The 17,827-nt window shown below is 54.6% G+C and overlaps 1 protein-coding gene across 1 annotated transcript in view; it reads left to right on the forward strand.

The window, feature by feature from the left end:
* Dnah17 (dynein axonemal heavy chain 17) overlaps nt 1-17,827 on the forward strand; it is a 117,430-nt gene that overhangs the window by 11,181 nt on the left and 88,422 nt on the right. Inside the window, exons 12-22 of the mRNA XM_087909708.1 lie at nt 576-841; nt 1,456-1,651; nt 3,173-3,319; nt 6,635-6,743; nt 7,678-7,781; nt 9,131-9,271; nt 11,019-11,162; nt 13,254-13,436; nt 15,347-15,601; nt 16,396-16,565; nt 17,083-17,305. Coding sequence (XP_087765834.1) covers nt 576-841; nt 1,456-1,651; nt 3,173-3,319; nt 6,635-6,743; nt 7,678-7,781; nt 9,131-9,271; nt 11,019-11,162; nt 13,254-13,436; nt 15,347-15,601; nt 16,396-16,565; nt 17,083-17,305 — 1,938 coding nt within the window. The remainder of the gene's footprint in view (nt 1-575; nt 842-1,455; nt 1,652-3,172; nt 3,320-6,634; nt 6,744-7,677; nt 7,782-9,130; nt 9,272-11,018; nt 11,163-13,253; nt 13,437-15,346; nt 15,602-16,395; nt 16,566-17,082; nt 17,306-17,827) is intronic.

The following is a 17,827-nucleotide window of genomic DNA, read 5'->3' on the forward strand; positions in this document are numbered from 1 at the left end:
CAGACCCATGCTGCTCCGTTCTACTTCCAGGGGGACTGAAAATTTCCCTTCCCTTCCTCAGGTCTTAAAAGGTCATTTTTAGTGACGGTCATATTTTCCAAACCAAAACCTGAGGTCAGTGTAAGGCCCACACAGGACTCGGAGGCCCTGCTAAGGCAAAGGTTACGGCAGTCCAAGGGGATGCTAGGTGTTTGCTATGAACTCCAGACATTAGGGGACCCCATGCTATCCCCGCTCTGTGAGCAGCCCCTTGTTTCTTGTGTGTGTGTGTGTGTGTGTGTGTGTGTGTGTGTCCCCAGGTCCAGATCTGGGCTTAGCAGCCTCTGCTAGTTTCCAAGCAGGTGCCTCTGCCTAAGGCAGCGTGGGCTCATACAGGCTCCATTTAACAGTTGCCACACAGAGAAAGACTCCGGTGGGGTTTCTATTTCAGTAAGACCCATGTCTCCTCAGTCCTGAAGTTAGGCCATCCCTGTTTCGTCAACAGCCCCAGTAACCCTGGGTTAGGGCCAGTACCATCAACAGAGCTGGAAGCCCGACCTCTGGCAACAGCAACACCCCCTTCCATGTCTCTGCAGCTCCTGTACATGTGTGGGGGCCTCCTGGAGCGGCCTCTGATTCTTGTTGAGGTGGTGCCCAGGTACTCGGTCATGCTGGAGATGTTCAACACTGAGCTGGACAACGCCAAGCTCATGTACGATGCCCAGATGGCGGCCTCCACCAAAGGCCAGATACCACCCATCCACAAAAACATGCCTTCTGTGGCCGGGCAGCTCAAGTGGAGCCTGGAGCTTCAGGAGAGGCTGGAGGTGTCCATGAAGCACCTGAAGCACATTGAGCACCCGTGAGTCCTGGGCTGGGCTGGGAAGGGTCCGGGTAGCCCGTGCATCCTGGCTGCAGGGATCTTCCACCTCACAGAAATAAACCAAGACCACCGACTGGAACCAAACAGACTCTTCACTGTGCTTGCTAGAGTGGAGACGTTATTAGACCCCTTTTCTTGAATTTGGCGTGGGTGCGGGACGGGGTGGGGTGGGAAGGAACGCTCTGCAGCAATCGCGGGGATGTGGCAGGTGTGCACAGATGGAGGCTGTTGCTGGTGAAGCAGGCACTGTGTGGGACCCATGGGTTCACGCTGGCTTTACTCTGGTCTAGTTGGTCTCAAGTAGGAAAGGAGGCTGTACATTCCCAACAGCTATGGCCAGCTGGGATTCCCGCAAGGCAGGCTACCATGTGTACTCCTAGGGCATTTGCTTTGGCTCATGGTCAGGCTAAGAACTCAGATCTCTATTTTCTCATGTACGGCTCAGCCACCATCTGACGGTACCTTCACTCTGTCGTCCTGGGAGGAAGGTAGCGGGCAGCCTGCTTCAGCGCCCTCAGATTGGCAGCCACCGATGGGGGAGTTAGAAAGACCTAGAGGGTGAAACCTCACTGCTCTGTCTGACTCCGACCCAGGGTCATGTCCAGCATGGAGGCCAAGCTGGTCTACGAGAAGTACGACGAGATGATGGAGCTCCTGAAGAGCTGCCGGGAAAAGATCTACCAGCAGTGGGTGGAAGGCGTGGACCAGGACTGCCACTTCAACCTGGGCCAGCCGCTCATCCAGCGCGACCCCTTCTCCAGCCTTATCCAAGTCAACTTCAGCAAGGCGGTGGGTCCCTGGTGGGCACGGAGGGTGGGGAGGGAGGGGAAAGCCTGGGCTCACCGTGCCACAGGCTGACTCCACCACCACGACCACCAGTGAACATCCGTGGAGGTGGCTGCACGTGTGCCACAGGTGACCACAGCTTTGCTGAGTGTTTTCAAGTGTTCAGGATGTGGGTTGGAAGATAGCTCAAACTGTCTTCAGGGTTGGAGTACAGCTCAATGGTAGGGTCTTTGCGTACGAATCAAGAGGCCCCAGGTGTCCACAATCCTTACCACTGAGAGAGACACAGACAGAGTGTTTTAAGATAGACTTTTTCTTTATTTTTACTGATTTGATTTGACCTCACAGGGCCTCACACATGCTAGGCACACGTTCTACCCCCGAGCTACATCTCTGAACCTCTTTTATTCCATTGTGAGACAGGGTCTCGCTGAGTTGCCCTATCTATCTGGCTTTGATTCATTCTGACATGAATCCTCCTGCCTCAGATTTCTGAGTAGCTGGGATCTGGGGTCTGTGGAGCCTCTTGGAAAGCTTGTCTGCCTGCTTTTCACATGACCCTAAGAGAAAAGGTGAATCTGAACATGACCCCAAGAGGTGGACCAGCTAGCCAGGGCGGTGCATCCAGGGCTGAACCCAGATGGTTCGGGTGTGTGACCCTGAGAGGTGGACCAGCTAGCCAGGGCAGTGCATCCAGGACTGAACCCATAAGGTTCGGGTGTGCATATGGGATGCAAGTTAAGCGAGGCTGAGTCCTTATATGCACTGCCATGCACGACCTGTCCTGTCTGGACATGGATGGTGACACCAAGAAGGCAGGGAGGGGGCCGGGATGAGCGTCTCTTAAAGCTTTTTCTTTTCCTAAGATCCGTTCTTCCCTTCGGGACACACTGGCTGGGCACTGCCGTGTGTGGGCTTGGTACACCCTGGTGAAGCCAGTCCACAGCCTCCTTTCTGCCCTCCTGGTAGGAAGTGGGCAGGGAGGGAGCAGAAAGAGGACAACCAGTTAGTATAAGCAAAGAGATGAAGACCCACACAGCAGCGGTGACCTCACGTGCCCTGGGGTAAAGGAACTAGAAAGGAGGTGGAAAGGGACCCACTATAGGGCTGGAGGAAGGGAGCAGGTGCAATTTTAGAACTGAGTCAAGCCTTGCAGGAGGTCACCTGCCATGTGAATCCCTTGATCAGAGCAGGTGTGAGGGAAGAGAGAGAGAGAGAGAGAGAGAGAGAGAGAGAGAGAGAGAGAGAGAGAGAGAGAACCCAGGGGGAGCCCTAAGGAAACCTCTCAGTAGCCTGGGGCAGGAGGAAGGATGGAAGAGAATGATGACATCATCCGCCTGCGACGATGATGTCAAGCTCGCCCTGGCTCGATCCCATTCAGTAGAGTGAAGACAGCCAGAGCCTGCCAGCAAGCACCACTTCCCACCCACCTTCAAGTTCCCTGGCTGTGAAGAGCCAGCAGCAGCGGGGCCCGTGGCTGGGGTCACCTGCTGACCGTTTCCCTGCTCTTGCCCGGCCCTTTAGTTGGTGGCAGTCCTGCGAGAAGTCAAGTATCTGAACTTCCAGCAGCAGAAAGACATCCCCACGAGTGCAGAGACGCTCTTCTCGGAGAACGAAACCTTCCGGAAGTTCGTGGGCAACCTGGAGCTCATCGTCGGCTGGTACAATGAGGTGAGCCGGTGTAGTCTTGCGTAGCATGCCACACTTGGGCGTCTGCCTATTCAAACGTGCCTCCCTCCCTTACTCATATGGAAGAAGCCACGGTGATGACTCAAAGCGTCGCCCCGGGAAGCGCCGTCTGTGTTAGACTCGGGCTGACATTGCACAATTCTCCTTAAGGCTTTGGAAGTTCCCGAGCTTTGGGGTAATACATACCAACGTCATCTCACATCACATCCATCCCTGCTGTGTAAGTCAGGGAAGGGCACCTCCCGAAACCCAGGTGGGAATGACGAGTCTCTCCCCTCGTCCCTCTCACAAATGAGAGTCCCAGGCCTTGGTTAGCCTTGAGGACAGCCTGCTCCGGTGGCAGAAACAGAAACTGTCGGTGGGCCGTGGGCAAGGAGCATAGCAGGCAGCCTGCTCCACTCTTAAATTCCACCCAGAGACAGAGAAAGGCAACATGAGAGTGTGGCCATGTACTGGAGGCGAAGTCCCCAGTCTGTGGGGCTACCGGATGGCTTGGCACAGTCGGGGGTGATAGGGTGGTGGAGACACAGGCGACAATACCAGGGCCCTCAGTTCCTGCCTCCTCTTTGGTCTTCTGAGCACCACGGGGTGACCTCTGCTTCGCATTCCCACCCTCATGACGTCCGCCTCACCACAGGCCCGCAACAATTACACCAACCTCAGAATGAAACTTTGGAAGCCAAGAACCTAAACCTCTAAGTTAACTTTCTCAGGCATGGTCTGGAGCAGGCAAGCACAGGTATTGTGGTTCCCCAGCTGTAGATTGTGGGCCAGGCCGGACACTGGCAGGCTCTCCACTTGTGCCGTGACCTAGTGTCACACTCCAAGCAGCCCCCCAACAACACAGACCCGTCATCTTCCAGTTCTCTGGGTCAGAGGTGTATAACCTGTCCATCGCAGAGGTCAATTGCCAGCCGAGGGACAAGGGTGCTGTCATTAGAATCCGTTCTCTGTTCCCCTCCAGCTTCCAAAGGCCACCACTGTCCTTGGCTAACGGCTCAGGTGTTGGTCAAGGCTCTCCAGGGAAATGGTGCCAAGGAGATATGGTGGTCCATGTGGTGATTAATCACAAGGAATTGGCTTGTACGGTTATGGATAACGGAAGGTTCATAGTGCATTGCCCATTAGCTGGTGCCTCAGGAAGGGGCCATGTAATTCAGACAGTCTGAAACCTGAGAACCAGGAAAGCTGGCGGTGTGAATACAAAACCAATGCCAGGAGAGACGACCAGTTGCCCCAGGGAGTGAGCCAGGAAAAGGAAACATACTCCTCCCATTTCAACTTCCGTTCCTCTGATAACATCAAAGCCTAGATGGAGCCCATCCACGTGGGGAAGGTACCCTCCTGGGTCTACCCTCATGTGCCCCTTGCTAAGTCCTGCCAGAGACAGCACTGAATAGCAGAGATGTGCCAGACGGCACCAGAAAGAGCGGCCAGAGTGCCCAGTGCCGCCCCTACTGCCCCGACAGCTGCCTTACAGGATGTCGCCCAAGTACCCCAACCACACCTGATGTTTCAGTGCCGGCCCGGCCCTCGATGCAGCTCAAGCGAAGGCTCGGAGTGTGAGCAGGTTCCCGGGAGGCTGCAGGGGCCCGGGGCACCTCTGTGTGTGACTTCCCTTTGGCGAGGCAAAGGTCAAAAGTGAAAGGGAGAGCCGGCTTAGAGATACCACACACTCTACCCCGCACAGAAAGGGCCGTGGCTAGACTGTACTTGAAGTGTACAGTTCCAAACACAGCAAAATGACAAGCTGGGGACCGTGACCCATGTCTATGAGCCAAGCACTTAGAAAGCTGCCTTGGAAGATTGCTTCAAGTTCAGGGCCGGCCTCGGTGAAAAAGTACCAGGTGTAACACACACCTATAGCGCTAGCACACAGGAGGAGGAGGCGGGAGGATTGCTGTGGGTTGGATGCTAACCTGGCTCAAACAATAATAATAATAATGGGCTGATGAAATGGTTCAGCGAGAAAAGTGACCGCTCTTGAGTTTGGTGACCTGAGTTTGGTCCCCAAGGCTCCACATGGTAGAAGGCGAGAACTGGCACCTGCAGGCTGTCCTTTCACTGAGACGCGTGGATGAGCACACGCGTGTTTGCTCACGGTGGATGGTGTCGTCCCTGGGCTGCTGGTCCTGGGTTCTATAGGAAAGCAGGCTGAGCAAGCCACAGTGCCCCTCCATGGCCTCCGCATCAGCTCCTGCCTTGACGTTCCTGCCCCGCTTGAGTTCTTGTCCTGACTTCCTGCAATGATGAACAGTGATGTGGACATGTGGACGTGTGAGCCAGACAAACCCTCTTCTCGTCAACTTGCTTTTTGTCACAGCATTTCATCACGGCAGTAGCCACCCTCCCTGAGAGAGGGGTTAGCACAACAGGTCTGTGGACGGTGCCCAGTGCAGAAGATTTTTCTACAGCAACCTTGTCTCCCAGACAGAAGACTTCTTGGACCCCGCAGCATCGTCATGGTCAGCCACCAGAGGCCAGCAGCTGAAGTCAGCATACAGGGCTCCCCGAAATCCACCCACAGGCTTTGGGCACAGACAAGCTGATGAGATGACATCATCTCGGGGCTCATACTCCAAGGAAAGGCTCCGCCCCTGGGAGGAGTCTCTGTTCTGTGTCTGAGCCTGACCGGTGGCTCCCTCTTCCTTGGATACTTCTGATTTTCTGGTTTTGTGAATTCACTTTTTCAAGGATCAACTACTTTTTGGGTGCACGAGGCAGAGTCGGGCAGAAGCAGTGGGCTCTACGTCGTGATTGACAGGTTCAGCCGCTTCTCCCAGACCCTGGCTCCCCCAAGACATCGCTGGACTTCAGACTTAGATCCCTGACCCAGAAGAGGTTTGCAGACAGAGCCTTCGTTACACATCAGTCTTCCTACCGCTTGACATAGATAGCAAGGAATGAAGCATTTTCTTAACCCTCGGAGGAAATCAGAACCACCTGAAGTACAATGTAGTTTCGTTTTTAAAACTTTATTTTCAGTCAGGTGTGTGTGTGTGAACGCCATACTTACGTGAGTATCTTTGGAGGCATCAGGCCCTCTGCAGCAGGAGTTCCAGCTGTGAGCCACCTGACGTGGGTGCTGGGAATTGAACTCGGGTCCCTCTAGAAGGGTAATGCGCACTCTTAACCACTGTACCATCTCTCCAGCCCCAGCATAAAATTTAGACATAATTTCAAGACAATACCAATTGTGGTGACATCTGTAAGTGGCCCTTTGTGCTGTTGAACTCTAGGCAGTCTAGAATCAAGATTTGGGACCAAACCCCTAACTTCGCGGCCTTCCTTCTGCAGATAAAGACGACAGTGATGGATGTGGAATTCCCACTGATCAAGTCAGAACTGGAAGCAATCGATGTCAAGCTGCTGAGCGCAGAGACGACGCTCTTCTGGAATGGCGAAAGTACCTAGCTCCCCTTTGCTCTGAGGGTTTACCCGGGCGGCCCCTGCCTCTGGCGCTCCGGGGAAGCCGCTTCTGCCTCCAGGCTCCAGAGTCGCTTGAATTGCTGTCGCCCACCTCCTTGCCCAGGCCGCCAAACCTGCCCCTGTCACTCACAGAACCGGCAAAGACCCTTAGGGAGCTGACAAGAGTCCAACCGTTTCCAGATGGGGGACCCAGACCTGGTCTTCCTCATGTGTACCACAGGCACTTAGCAAATCAGTAGGGAAGATATATTGTCCCTGTTGTTTGAGGCAGATGCTGAAGGAGAGGAAGGATGTGGTGTGGCAGGGTCTCCTTCCTCCATCCCACCAGTAAACAAGACAATGGCCCTAACTCCCCCTGCAACCCTGGGTGCCCTCTGAGGTCTGGACGAGCCACCTTCTGCTACTCTCTTCCTCCTGAGACCTTTGCTGTGCCTTTAGCCACCCTTTTCAGCCCCCACTGTGCTCCACTGTCTCAACTGGAGGGTGGCACCAAATGTCACCACACGTATGACATGCAGGCCCTCTTGAACGCTCCTTTAGAAAGTGGCTACATTCCTTCCCTCACCCTCCAGCTGCCGTAGAGTACAGCCCTCCTCCTACCCCAGGCCCTGGCAGCTTTATGCCCAGCCTTCTCCTCCCTCACTCATAGTGAGCGAGGGCTTCAGTCCCAGGAGCCTGGGGTGAGGCAGGATCCACACACTGGGCAGTGAAGACAACCTATGGCCACAGCGCCAGGCTGTGAGTGATTTCTGCCGTTTCACTCCAGGGAAGTCAACAAGGGCACCTTGCGCTTCGTGCCCTAGAGTGGGACACTGCAGAAGCGTCCACGTGGAGTACTGAGCCTGTCTAAGAAGGATGTGGCTCCTTCCGGGCCCTTCCTGGGGTCAGGTTGCTCGTGCTTTGTGTTGCAGATGTGTTTCAGTACATCCAGGAGATGCGGGAGGTCCTGCACAATCTGCAGAACCGGATGCAGAAAGCCAAACAGAACATAGAAGGGATCCGGCAGGCCATGCAGGTGAGCGAGCCACCAAGGGCAAGGTGCCAGGTGCCGGGGCTGTGTGGAGGCCTCCGTGCTACTGTGTGATGGGCGGCCGTGACGTCAGCGTGCTCCCAAAGCAGAACCGACTCAGCTCCATTCCGCTGCTCTCAGTAGACTGCAGGGCCCTGGCTGTGCCGGGCTGGGACACAGCCAGTCAAAGAAGAGGCACCCTGCTCGATGGGAAAGACAGAAGGCAGTTTTTCCTCCTCGAGCAATTTCCAGAAAGCTGAGGGACTCTTCTCTAGCCTCCCTCGTGGGTCTCAGTGGCCTTAAATTGAAAAACATTTGTGGCTATATGTTCAAAGGGAAGTTGAGAGTATGTGTGTGTGTTTGGTGTGTGCAAGTGTGTGTACATACATTGAATGTGTGTGTGTGTGTGTGCGTGCGCGTGCACGCGCGTGCACATGTGGCGAATGGAGGTTAATATCAGGTGTCTTCCTCAGTTGCTTTCCATCTTAACCTTTAGAGACAGGGCTCCTGAGCCTGGACTTCACCAGCTGACACCTGGCTAGCCAATGAGTTCCAGGATACAGCCGCCCTGCCTCCAGCCCCTCATTGGGCTTACAGACATGCACTGGCGCACCCAGACTTCACACGGGTGCGGGGGATCTGAGTTGAGGTCATCAGGCTTGCACGGCAAGCATTTATCCTCCCCAGGCCAAAAAAGTCTTTTTTTAAAAAAATCCTTCCTCCCGTCAATTCTCAGGTATAGAATTTTATTATGTGTCAAAGCCACCATACATTCATGTGCAGGGCAGGGGGAAAGGCAGTTATGAGCTAAGTATATTAATCCTAATATCAGTCTAGGGAAACTGAAGCGGGGGAATCCCAAGGTTGAGGCCCACCCATGTGTAGGCAGGAAAACCCTGTCTCAGAAAAGCAAACAAAGCACCACCACCAACAGTAAAAACAAAAAGATGGGAGACTGAGAGCCGGCTCAGCAGCTAAGAACATTGCTACTCCTGCAGAGGACCGGGGCTCTGTTCCCAGGACCCATACTTGGTGGCTCACAGCTACCTCCAATTCTAGTTCCAGGGGATTTGACATCCTCTTCTGTTCTGTGGGTGCTCCATGCATGCGGTGAATGTACTGACAAGCGGGCACACACACAAATAGAACCTAAAATTTCAAACAGAAGTGGAAAAGCAATGTCACCCCTCACCACTGTTTTCACTTGAATGGCACACTCGTGTCCCCAAGAGGAAGTTAGGCACAGGTGCACAGGGGGCACAGCGAAAGGCTGGCCAGAGACAAGGAGGCCCGTGTCCAAGAGAACATGGAAGAGGGGCCAAGCCAAGTGCGTCACTCTTGTGACTTCCCGCCAGGACTGGTCAGCCAACCCACTATTTGAGAGGAAGGACAACAAGAAGGAGGCCCTGCTGGACCTGGATGGAAGGGTGGCCAACCTGAACAAGCGCTACGCTGCTGTCAAGGATGCGGGCGTGAGAATTCAAGCCATGGTCGCGGTAAGGAGACCATGGGGGCGGGTGGAGAATCCAAGTCACAGTAAGTCAAGCCCCTGGGAGGGGGCGAGGTTCTTTGGAAACTGCTTGCTCTTTGTGGAGGTGAGAGAGAGGAGACCCAGCTGAACATTTTATTAAAATGACATACAACAAGTGTAGTAATGACCACAGAGTCTATTAGTTCTCGTCCAAGATGGCCTGACCCAAGAGCAGTTGGCTACGTTTGCTGAGCTTCAAAGCCTGAGGTTCACTGTTGTGTCCTGTCCCTGTTCTGGTGGCCAGAGCACCCCCAGCACCTGCCGTACAGTCCATCTGGACTGGTGACGTCATCACCCTAGGCCAATAGGGACAGGCTGCCGTGCATTCGTGTGTATCCTTCATGGTTCCCCATTGGTGAGTGTAGACAGTGGACACATAAGGTCTCCCACGTGTGGAAGCGGCACATCACAGCCAGTGTGTGTCAGGGCAGATGGGCTACACACCTGCTTTGCCATCTAGAAAGTGGGTGTCTTTGATAGAAGCCCAGCAGAAGGAGCAAGGCTGAGTGGAATGGAGGCAGGAGAGCCAACGAGAGCAACCTCACCGGATCCAGCTTCAGCGAGACAGCGCTACCTGCGTGCCAGGCTTTGTGACCACATCCGTTCCATCCACCACTGTGACAGCTACTAGGGCCATTTCTTTCTGCCCCACACTAAAGTTACCCGAGACTCTGGCTCCTTTCTCCTTGGCCTGAAAATACAGGCCGGGTTACATTCGTCTTTGCAACGGATCCTGTAGTGCTCAATGTCTTGTAGATCCACCCATTGTCCCTCTCCTGTCTATTCCATACTTCTCCATCCATCCATCCATCCATCAATCCGTCCATCCGTCCGTCCATCCGTCTGTCCATCCTTCCATCCATCCATCCATCCGTCCATTCATCCATCCATCCGTCTGTCCATCCTTCCATCCATCCTTCCTTCCATCCATCCATCCATCCATCCATCCATCTGTCTATCTATCCATCCTTCCATCCATTCATCCTTCCATCCTTTCCTTCACCCACCCCTCCATTCATCCTCAACCCATCTACTCATGTACCCATCCATTTATCTGCCCATCTACCCATCTATCCACCCACCCACCCACCCACCCACCCACCCACCCACCCACTCACCCACTCTTCTATTCATTCGCCTTCCACCCAGTTCTCCTCCCATCAGTATTTGTAGCCATACATCCACCCATCCATTTACCTACTTGTTGACCCACCCATCAACCCATCCATCCATCCATCCCTCCCCTGTGCTTACAAGGGAGGCCCTTTACCACGTGTGACCCAGATACTGCCAAGCATCAGAGGTACAATTGCAGAAAGGATAACTGGGACTCTTTGTCACAAAGATGGCCACCTAAGGAAGATACAGACCAAAGACAAGATCACTGAGAGCTGCCGCTTGTGCCATAAAAGTTGTAGAAACAGCAGATTGCTAAGGAGAATGTGGGTGGGGTCAGGGTTGCTCAAGGGTCAGTCTTTAGGAGGAGGTGATGTCTGAGCTGAATGCTGAAAGATTAGAAGAGGCATACCTTACAGGATGGGGAGGGGGTAAGATCCCTACATGAAGCCTTCTATGGGAAAGAACCCAACACAATAGAAGGACTTAAAACATCTGCTTTTGAGTGTCTCTGAACCAAATGGTCAAACACCAGGGTGATGCATCTTGTCATGGGCGTCGGTGAGATCGCAGCCAATGTGTGCTTCCATACGCAGGAAAATGCAGAACTGTTCAGAGCAGATACGACCAGCCAGTCCTGGAAGGACTACGTCAACTATATCGACAGCATGGTCTTAGACGAGTTTGACCGCTTCATCCGCAAATCTCTGAATTATTTGATGGACAACATGACTACGGACGTAAGTTATTGGTGTGTGTGTGTGTGTGAGAGAGAGAGAGAGAGAGAGAGAGAGAGAGAGACTTTTAAGTCTGTTTGTGGTGCCCAAATTGCCCTGGTTTTAAAACTAAAGGTCCTGCATGCCAGAGAACACCCCCAATCCCAGGCCCTCAGGACGACCGGTCACCTGAGATCTGCTATAACCCAAATGTACTCTGGTCCCTGATCAGGTCTGAGAAAATGCTCCCACCCTGCTGCCAGGTAATGCCAGGCAGCCCTGTTCCCTTCTCGTGGTTATGGCAGAAGGGGCTCTTCCCCGTGACGTCAGTAGCTTCACTTCTGTGTCACCGAGGTGTGCTAGTGTGTCCCACTGAGTTGTGTCCTCTGGGGCGATGGTGGCACCTTCCCTATCGTGCCCTGTGACAGGTGTGTCAGCCTGAGAACCTGAGGCATAACTTCATAGAGAAAGGATCTAGTTAATAGCTTCACCATTTCAAAGACTCCAGTCCGTAGCTTCTGGGCTGTGGTGCGCAGAGTCCCACGGCAGGGAGCCCGTGGATGGAGCCAAGTTGCTCACACCACAGCAGTCAGGAAATAAGGGGAAGCTCTCCTTCATAACAAAACCCGTTCCCCAAAGGATTTAAGCGACAATTCCATCAATGGATTAGTCCATCGAAGAGGTCAGAGTTCTCGTGGTCTCATCACTGCTACCTGGGGACACGGGAGCTCCTGGGGACATTCCGGTTTTACACTGTAATGCAACAGTTCCTAAAGGATCCTGAAGCTGCCAGGAGGAGAGGGCAAAGACCCACCCAGCCCACCAGGGGACAGGCTGGCAGCAGCGATAGGGGCCTCCACAAGCCACAGAGGGCAGCTGGGTCATGTGCGAACCTGGCGCACACCTCCACTGCCGGTCAGTGGTTTTCGTAGTGTGTTGTCTGCTGCTGTAGCTGAGGGCCGGAGGCTGGGTGGGTCAGAGACGATGGACGTGTACGCAGCTCACAGTCGAAGGTCAGCCAGGGGCCCTGCTGGAGCAGACCTAGTGTTGTATCATTTCATGGAGGAAGAAGGAAAGGCTGGAAGGTAGGGGCTGGCAGTCTCAAGTCCACTGTCGTCAGAATCCAGGCTCAGGGTCAGAGTTCTGCCCATCGCCCACACAGGCTTATTGAAAGACCCATGTCAACCATGGCCCTGACAAACTGTAGACCTAAAAGTCTGTTGGTGCCAGCAGGCACTACTCCCAGCCGGAAGGCTCACAAAGCAACCCCACATGGTTGCTAAGCATCAGTGGTAAACTGTCAAGGTTTACCTGTCAAGTGGTAAGCTGTCATTCACAGCGGCAGATCAAGGGGCATCGCCATCAGAACTACAAGATTCCTCCTTGACACTGCTAGAGAGTTCCCAATAGCCGTGGCCTCCTGGCAGGAGCCAGACTCTGCGTTAGTGTTCAGAAAAACCCGGCCATCCTTCATGCTGACTGATCGTTGATACCCTGAAGGGCCTCTCAGCGCTAGCAAACAGCTCTCCTCATCATAGAGAGCTTGCGGGAAGGGAGCAGAGTCTATCTGCCACAGATCTGATGAGACCTGAGTCTGAGGTGACCACAGAAAGGACAGCCTAGCCACTTGCGGGCCATGGCACACAACTCAAGAGCCCCTGATATCATGGGAAGAGCCCCAGAGTAAACCTCCTGGCAGATGGGGCCCATACCCTGTGACTTTGCAGCCTCACCAGAGGCGTCCAGGTATGGACTGGCTGCAGCCGTGTGGGGAGATGAGGACTTGCCTAGCCCTACATACTCTGTGTCCAAGGAATGATGGGCAGCCTCTGTCTCCATCCTATGAAATGATAATCCTGGCTTCCCATGAAATGACTGTCCCACGGCCAGGCAGCCGGTGACTGGCAGCACTGAGCTCAGTGATCTGCTTTCACGCACACTCTTCCCCCAGCCCGTCCTTGCTGCCTTGAGCCCAGGGCTGTGCACCGGGCTGACGTGGTCTGAGCCAGCAAGCGAGAGCCACTCATTAACCAGAGCCCGGAGTGGGCAGCAGGGCTCATTTAGCAGCAGCCGAGACCCTAAGCCTCCCTCCCCCCCTCCCGTGACTTGTTTCAGGAGAGCATCGCTCCCCTGTTTGAGATTCGCATGGAGCTGGATGAGGAAGGGCTGACCTTCAACCCGTCTCTGGAGATGGGCGGAGAGGATGGCTTCCTGATGCTGATTGAGGGCCTGATCAATGACCTCTACAATGTGGCCAGGCTCATCCCTCGCCTGGCCAAGGGCAGAATTAACTACAAGGTCAGCCTTGGTCTATTGCCACATTTCTGCGTCTCGCTGCTTGGGCGGGTACCAGCTGGTTATGGCCTAGCTCAGCAGAGTCTGATGTCGACAGACCAGAAAGTGATTGGTGGGGTTACGTCCTGTCGGGCTGCCAGGCCTGTGTCTGCAGCTGGGAAGCAGAGAGTGATGAATTTTGCTACTTAGCGGGCTTTCTAACTGATAAGCAGTCTGGGAATGGTGCTGCCTGCTTTCAGCTACCCTAGAAGTTTCCACAGCCATGCCCAGAGATAATTCTAAACCTGGTCAAGCCGACGATGGAGATTAACTTTCCCAGATGTCGTCGGCTACCGTCCCTACCCGCCTGATCTGAGTGTATTGATTGCTGAGTGTGGTCCGATTCTGGGCACAGGAGTCTGACGTGGGGGAGCAGGCAGACTGCTAGGACATTTGTGGGTACAGTGGAGCACAGATGGGAGAGAGTTCCGGTGTCACTCCCAGACTGGAGCCCTCTGATGGCTAGTCTGTCCCCCAGCTGAGTACTGACAAGGAGCCAGACCCAGGAAGATGTCCTGATCACCGTACACCCGTGAGGCTGGGGCATTGTTTTCGCTGGGATCTCATTTAAACCGACAGAAACAAGTCTGTGTGTGGGTGTGCACTGAACTTTTGAGTGCCTACTGGTGGCAGCCAGGACGAGGGCAAGGGAATATGAAGACAGGTGACTTGAAGGGGATGTCACACATCACCCTGGGGAGACATGAGCAAATGTCAGTCCGCCTCAGATAGAGCATCGACAGTAACCCCGAGAGCCCACCCCACTCAAGTCTAGCTTCGTGAGCCAGTGAGCTTATTGGGATTGCTGACAGAATTGTGGGTTGCTCAAGGCAGCTGTGTCCCCCAAAAGCCCACCCAAGTGCAGGCGACAACTCACAAAAGCTCCACCTCTGGGGCGACCTGCAGGAATGGCAGGCGGCCTGTCGGTGGGAGAGTGTCCTCTTCCAGCAGTTGCTGCTCAAATGACCTGGGGATCCATCTTTGTGGATCCTGTAAGCGTCAGGAGTTTCCGAGCCCTTGTGAGTTTCCTCTGCTTCCTGAGTCCTGGGGGAGCCTCCTCGGAGAAGGAATGTTTGATTCTGGAGAATAGCTACACAACACGGAGCCATTTCCTCCCCTAGGTTTCTGCCTCATTGGCACTGCCCAGTGGTGTGGATTCTCCAGTAGCTGAAAGGAGGTGTCCTGTGTGTGCAGAGGGGAGGGAGGGATGTGTGTGCACTCGTCTGCTTTTACTAGAAGATTTAAACTTACGCAAGGAAGAACTAGTGAAGGACAGCAGGGCGTCAAGAGAGAAATAAAAATGAGACTTAACAGAAATCATTGAACGTGTAGAAATGTACAAAAATAAAACACCACCCTCCGTGGCGTTCCTAACCAGAGGCAGGGCTCCATCTGGGAGTGAGTGTCCAGTGCAGGTCTCCGCAGAGCATAATGAGGAATTTACAGACCTCATAAACGGCCAGGTGCAGGCCCAAGCACCTTCCATCTCTCTTAGGTAACCCTGACTGAGATTTACCAAGAGGGTGATTTTCTGGGTTTGTTACTGTTTGCCAAATGTCCCCTCCCACCTGAAACCATCCACGTGAGCCCTGTCTGTGTCCCCGTTGCCCATCCGGGCACACATCACCCAGACAAGGTCTGTGCAAAAACAGAGTGGATGAGCTGACACCCCAAGTCACCTTGGGGTAGGACAGACCAAAGTCACCCTCACCAAAACGTCCACCAAGGGGGTACTGCACCCTGGCAGCCCCTCCCCATCTGGGTTACTTAAGAGCACCTTCATCCGTCGCGAGCTACTCTTCCGGGTTGGGAGCAAACCTGTGACTCATGAAGGCAAAGTGTCCCAGCCATTGTCCCCACCCCCACGCCTGCAGACGGATCTGGAGGACATTACAGACCTCATCGAGATGCGGGAGGAAGTGTCCAGCCTGGTCATTGGGGCCATGAAGGTGGCTGAGGAGTACCAGGACTCCTTTGAGAGGTACTCCTACCTCTGGGTGGATGACCTTCAAGAGTTTATGAAGAACTTCCTCATCTTTGGGCACGCGCCCACCCCTGAGGAGCTGGACACCCGGGTGGACGACACCATCCCCAAGACGCCGCCCAGCCTGGCTCAGTTCCAGCAGCAGGTGTGTGCCCTGGAACTGTGTGCACTGTCGTCCGCCATGCCCCCTCCTGCATCTTCCGGTGGACGGCCTCGGGGCCTGATTTAAAAACCTGGGTGGTGCGTGATAAAGATGTGGGTTTTACAGCCGCTCAGGGCTGATGAGGCTAGGAGGAGTGCCATGCTATACCACACCACGCCACATGGGGGAGCACTAGTGTTCCAAGAGGGTTTCTCTGTGCCAAGGCTCTGAGAAGAGCCTTCAGCAGGCTCTGCTAGGCTCATAGCGGAATGGCTTCAGTTAGCTTGGTGAGGGTCCTGTGCTGAGCTGGCTGCTGTTCTGTCCTACGGTGACTAGGACAGGGGACTGTTGATCCCGAGCGTAAGACTCTGTGAGAGCCCAGTAAGAGTCCCACACTCAGGCTGGCTCTAGGCAAGGGGTTTGCTGTCCAGGAATCTGCCTCCAGGGTCAGCAAGGGTGTAGGTGTGGGAGCATTTGGAATACAGACAATGAGCCAGTCCCTTGCAAGTGAGAGGGAGCCACCACACCGGGATGGGGTGGCCCAGAGTGAGCAAGCACTTCCGTGAGCTGAGGGGCTTCCTTTGGGAGTCACCCAGTCCTGTTCCCCTCCTCTGACCGTCCCCTTGTAGGGTGGAGCAGAAGGCACCCTGGGATGCTGGCACAAGGGCAAACAGGTCGCTGGGTAGTGTTAGCACCCTGGGCCTCCTGGCTGCCCTTCACAGTCAGACAGAAAGCAGCGCTGGCTCTCAGGGTAAGCGCGGCCAAGGCTGACGGAGCCCGCGGCCTGTGTTGGGCAGATCGACTCCTACGAGAAACTGTACGAGGAGGTGTCCAGGTGTGAGAACACCAAGGTTTTCCACGGCTGGCTGCAGTGTGACTGCCGCCCCTTCAAGCAGGCCTTGCTCAACACCATCAAGCGCTGGAGTCTGCTGTTCAAGCGATACCTGAGCAACCACGTCATCAGCAGGTGAGACCGCGACCCGCTGCCGAGACGTCCAAGTCTCCCTGGGACAGCCTGGCAGAGAAACCGGGAACTTCGCCAATGGGGCCTTCTGCCTCTGCTTGTGGTTAGGTGTGTGACCAGTCCGGGGCAGGTAGGAGGGGAAGCCGAGGGGGGAAGCCAAGGTACCCCTCGTGCTCACTGTGAGGAAGCCTTGGGTCTGGCGGGAAGGCTGCTGGGAGAGCCTACCAGTAATTGTAGCATCGGGTCAACCGCAGCAACATGAGCATGCGCTCCAGCTGAGCCCATCTGGGAGGCTCGCTGGCCGCTCTGAGCTGTGGCTTTAAGGTAGGGCTCAAGAATCGGTCTGGTCTAAGCTGCTAGCATCTTTGTGCATCTAGGCTGGAGGGGGGGCACATGGGGGAAGCGGCTGTCCCTCCTCAGGTGGTACCTTGCATGGCAGTCAAGTGTCCTTACTAAGCTGACATTGAGGTGGCGCCCCGGGAGGCGTCGAACCCTCTCAGAGCGTCCCCTTTGCCTGCAGCCTTGCTGAACTTGAAGGCTTCATGACCGTCACTCGATCAGGCCTCAAGAAGCCACTAAAGGAGGGGGACTATGACGGACTGGTGGAGGTGATGGGGCACCTGATGAAAGTCAAGGAGAGGCAGGTGGCCACCGACAGCATGTTTGAGCCCCTGAAGCAGACCATCGAACTGCTCAAGACCTACGGGGAGGAGATGCCAGAGGAGACCTACTTGAAGCTCCAGGTAGGTACAGGGGGGCTGTGCCAGGTCACTGCAGGCTCCGCGCCTGCTAGACTCTGCAGTCCCAGAGGCCAGGGACAGCCTATTGATGGTTCCGAGGGGTTAAAACAATCTCCATGTCCCGCATCTCTGCTGGCGTGTGGCGGTCACGCCAGGAGGGTGTGAAAGCTGATGAAGACCAGAGCAGAGAGAGTCCCTGAAGAGGAGCGAGTGAAGAGGGGGCAGAGAGAGCCCCTGAGGAGGAGCGAGTGAAGAGGGGCGCAGAAGCTCTCCAGGCCTTGCCATTCACTGCTCACATGCCATCTGTACATGGAGACTGTCTGTTCATTTCCGGGTCACCCAGACCCAAAATAATCACACAGAAACCGTATTAATTGCAATACTGTTTGGCCAATAGCTTAAGCGTATTTTTAGCTAGCTCTTACATCTCAAATTAACCCATTTCTATTATTTTATATTTTTTACCATGAGGCTTGTGGTTTACCAGTAGCAACATGCGCGGTGTCTTTCTCCTCCGGCGACTAT

This window comes from Myodes glareolus, chromosome 9, assembly GCF_982192425.1.
Source record: "Myodes glareolus chromosome 9, mMyoGla1.1, whole genome shotgun sequence".
NCBI lineage: Eukaryota > Metazoa > Chordata > Mammalia > Rodentia > Cricetidae > Myodes > Myodes glareolus.